General features: G+C 47.3%; 1 protein-coding gene across 3 annotated transcripts in view; it reads right to left on the bottom strand.

Moving 5' to 3' along the window:
* Gria3 (glutamate ionotropic receptor AMPA type subunit 3) overlaps positions 1–3,715 on the bottom strand; it is a 269,423-nt gene extending 265,708 nt beyond the window's left edge. For 2 of the 3 annotated variants that reach the window (XR_004113737.1, XM_031354592.1), the window contains exons 1-2: positions 3,433–3,715; positions 2,123–2,281 (exon numbers count right to left, since the gene is read on the bottom strand). Coding sequence is in view for 2 of the 3 variants with exons in the window: in XM_031354592.1 (XP_031210452.1) it covers positions 2,123–2,281; positions 3,433–3,523 (250 nt within the window). In the remaining variant the exon portion in view is untranslated. The remainder of the gene's footprint in view (positions 1–2,122; positions 2,282–3,432) is intronic. The other variant, XM_031354721.1, reaches the window with a different exon arrangement.

The raw sequence follows: 3,715 nt of genomic DNA, 5'->3' as shown, positions 1-3,715 counted from the left end.
TTTTTTTGCTGCCTAGTGAATCTTACCTCATCATCTCTTCCACTGACTGTCAAGTGTGCAACTGTAAACCAGCCTTGTAAGTAAGAGTGCTAAGGATTTAAGTTGAGAGATTCTGATCCATTGGCTTTCCTGTCCCCTCACTGGTCACTTATTGCCCTGAGAGGTAAGGAATTAAGACACCTCGACACCAATGTGGATGATTTATTACGTGTTCCTCAAGCTGAGATTTTTCTCATGGCAGAGGTCATTTCCTGACTGTTGTTCAGCTACGGTGGTTCTGATAGCTGGAGGCACACTGCGGAGTGTCAGGGCAGTTTGATCAGAAGAACAGGACCCAAAGCTTTGGAAATCATTCATTCCTGAGAAGCCAGATGGCCCTCTTAGCCCAGAGTTCATCAGTGGCAAGACAGGGAAGGGAGATCAACTATGTATTATCCCTTGCTAATGATAACACACCCTATTGGATTCATGTATTTGGTTTTAAATCTATTCTAATTGATATTTAGGAAACTGCCTTTCAGATTCAGCCCCTTGAGAAGATCACAGCCCAGCAGGATTAAGAATCAGATGTGCCTCGTAAATGCTGGAGAGAGGTCGGGAATTACAAAAGCAAGACAGAAATTATAGCCCAGACATTTTGTAACTTTCGCACTTAGCTAAAGTTAATACATTTCTTTTTTTGTCAGTGTTGGAAAACTAAAGAATGTCAAATACAGAGTGTCTCGGAACATGTTCTTAAAAGAATCTGCACCTTCAGCTAATTTTTCCTGCAGGCTGATAACTGTTACATTTTTTTTTTTGAAAAGTATTTCTTCACTCCCCTTTCCCTGCAGCCCCAGTCTTTAAACCCAATGAAATGCACTCTTGAGGTCCTCTTTAAGGACTGTTATGGATTACATAGCTTTACAGATGGAAGGATTTGAAGAAAGTCACATGCAAAGTTAAATTCCAACAGACACAAATACCATTTCCCAAAATGTGGTGAAACTTCAGAATCCAAAGCACACCGTCCCAGAGAAACAAGGCATACTTTGTGTTAAGTGGCTTCATTTGGGAGAAACTTTTAGTGAAACAAAGTGAGCTTAGATGAAGAATTCAGTGTTTCTGACACAAATTCAAGTTAAACTAAGCAAAAGCAAAAACCTGTGACCAACAAACTATTAGCCATTTGAGTTCCTGTGATTTTACTGTTAAAATTTCCCCTTAGGAAAGAGATAACCATGGGTACAAGCATGGATTTCAGAAATGGCTTTGGGGCTGATGAAACTCCCCTTTTGAGTATTCGGGTTTTCCTGCTTCAAGCATCTTCTTGCTCTAAATTAAGAACTGTGTTGTTCTTAACAATTGTGTGTGTGTGTGTGTGTGTGTGTGTGTGTGTGCGCGTGCGTGCGTGTGTGCATGTGTGTACTCACACGAGCAGGCACGGTGGCACAGACAGGATTGGCTTTTCCAAAAGTCACCTGGGCACTGTCTTCCCTCTTGCTTTTAGGCTGACAAGCATTTATCACTTGCAATCAGTCTGTAGTCTTATCAGTTTCTATCAGAGTGCTCTGGGTAGGACAGAAAGAGGCCAGGGAATCCAGCCTGATCTATGCCTCAAGGTCACTTGTTTGCAGGGGTCTCATATTTTGTTCCTATGTGTCAGGCCATCATCAAGCTCAGCCCATTCCTACCAGCAGACATAGCTTTACCACTCAAGTATTGCACGCCCTGCATTCACTCAATCAAGAAGCTGCTGTTGCTTCTTTTTTTAAAAATCCCATCTGAATTTTCCCTTGAACAACCATGCTATTTTCTTTCTTTCTTTCTTTCTTTTCCCCCCCAACCAAAAAGGGTGCGGGGGAGAGAACACCAGTTTAGCAGGGAGGCAAGTGGAAGTTTTGCATCAAACATAATTCATCACAGAGTTTTGCCCACTGCTTTCGGGCCCACAGGAGAATCCTTCAAGGTTGATTTATGCAACGTGAACCTAGGATCGACTACTGCCTCAGTCTGCTTATGGAGGCGATCACTCCCCCCTCCCATTCCCCAGCACACATGTATGCAAAGCCCCATGCATCACAAACAAAATGCAAATGAGGTCCCCTAAGGTCCCAAAGGGAGCCAACGCAGATCTACTTACAAGCATTAGTCACAGAAAAACTATTGGAGGAATCCAAGTGGTCTACGTGGTAATTCAAATGGAAGGGCTTCTCAGTGGTGTTCTGGTTGGTGTTGTATAACTGCACAGCAAAACGGAAAGCGCTGTGCTCCTGTACCGTGTTTCTCATGAAAAGTCCACCTAGAAGCAAAGGCAATCGAGATTCGGCTTGTGTCCCCCCTACTTCAGCCTGAGTTAGAAAGTAGCAAGCATGAGCTACTACTAGGCTACCTCAGTGTTACTGGGAAGCTCAATTGAGGATTGATTTTTCAACCTGTGTGTCTTTCAACACTTGGAAACTCTGATTTCCACTGTAAAAAACCTGGGTTTTGTACACGGAGGGAACTGAAAAGAAGGGAGAAAGAGGAGGCTGCTGTAGGGGAAGGATGAAGGAACTAAAAGTGGGACTTGGTTCTTCCTTAAATCTTGAGTCTGGCCCCGAACCCTGACTTCAGCCCCACCCCCACCCTTATCCCCACAGCTGGTTCATTTTTCCCCCCTGGGGTACAGGGATAGGGTGAAAAGAAAAACAATTTCGTTCCCCTTGCTGTCCCAACCTTCCCCCCTGACAATACAGGGGGTCAATTCAATAAAAGCAACAATTCTAACTTCTCTACTTGCAAATACAGGCAGAGGCGGGGAGAACTCCCTTCCGGCTACTGGAGCTGGTCTCCAGACAGACACAGCCGCAATTCATGAATCCTTGGTCTGCGTGACTTCCCTGCTTGCCCGACTCCTTGTATCACCCCCACTTCCCACCCCATCCTCCATCCACACAGCTACTTCCTTGGTCTGGGGGATTCAAAGTGGGTTCCATTTCCTCTAACACTATCCTGTTCACTGAAGCCTCAGACGCGGGACGGGGCGACCTGGGCCCAGGGTATGCGTCCTGGCGCAGCCAGACAGGCAGTATTACCCTGGGACAACTTCCAGTGGCTGCAAGCATGCCCTGGCAAAGTCCAGAATAGCGAGCTGAAAAGCCGCGACTCTTAGCCTCTTGCAGCATCCCAACCTCCAGCTTGACTCCCTCGCTCCTCGGTCAGCTCAGAAAACCTGGCCGTCCATCCGCATTAGCCCCGGGAGACCCCTTCTCTCATCTCGGATGCTCCCCACACTCGTCAGTTCCTTGCAGCTCAGGTCTCCAAGATCTCAGCTCAGTCCCCCATCCCTAGTCACCGTCCCCAAGCCATGCAGGACAGGGACTCGCGTTGCGATACCCCCAGCCCCACTAGGGTAGTGGGTTTCAGGTGCAGAAGAGCCTGGCCCCCTCTGGCTGGCTCTGGGGAGCTTACCTATGCTGATGGTGTTGGGGAATCCTCCGTGAGAATGACCCAAAAGCCCCAGGACTAAAAAGAAGACCGCCCGGAGCACGCTTTGCCCCATTTTCTTCTGCCTGGCTGTGCTACGCCTAAAACGAAGCTGACAAGAGCATGGGCGCAACTCGGGAGTCGTCAAAATAATAATAGAAAAAGAAAAAGAATTCGCCGGCTCTTACACCCCCTCCCCTCAACTTGCTCTCGCTCGCTCACTCTTCCTTTCCACCCCACACTAATCCTCCTCCGCTGCCGCCTCCTC

Source organism: Mastomys coucha, chromosome X (genome assembly GCF_008632895.1).
Source record: "Mastomys coucha isolate ucsf_1 chromosome X, UCSF_Mcou_1, whole genome shotgun sequence".
In the NCBI taxonomy this organism is placed as follows: Eukaryota; Metazoa; Chordata; class Mammalia; order Rodentia; family Muridae; genus Mastomys; species Mastomys coucha.
The sequence above is the reverse complement of the archived record's forward strand: the minus strand, read 5'-3'. Positions and strand labels throughout refer to the sequence as shown.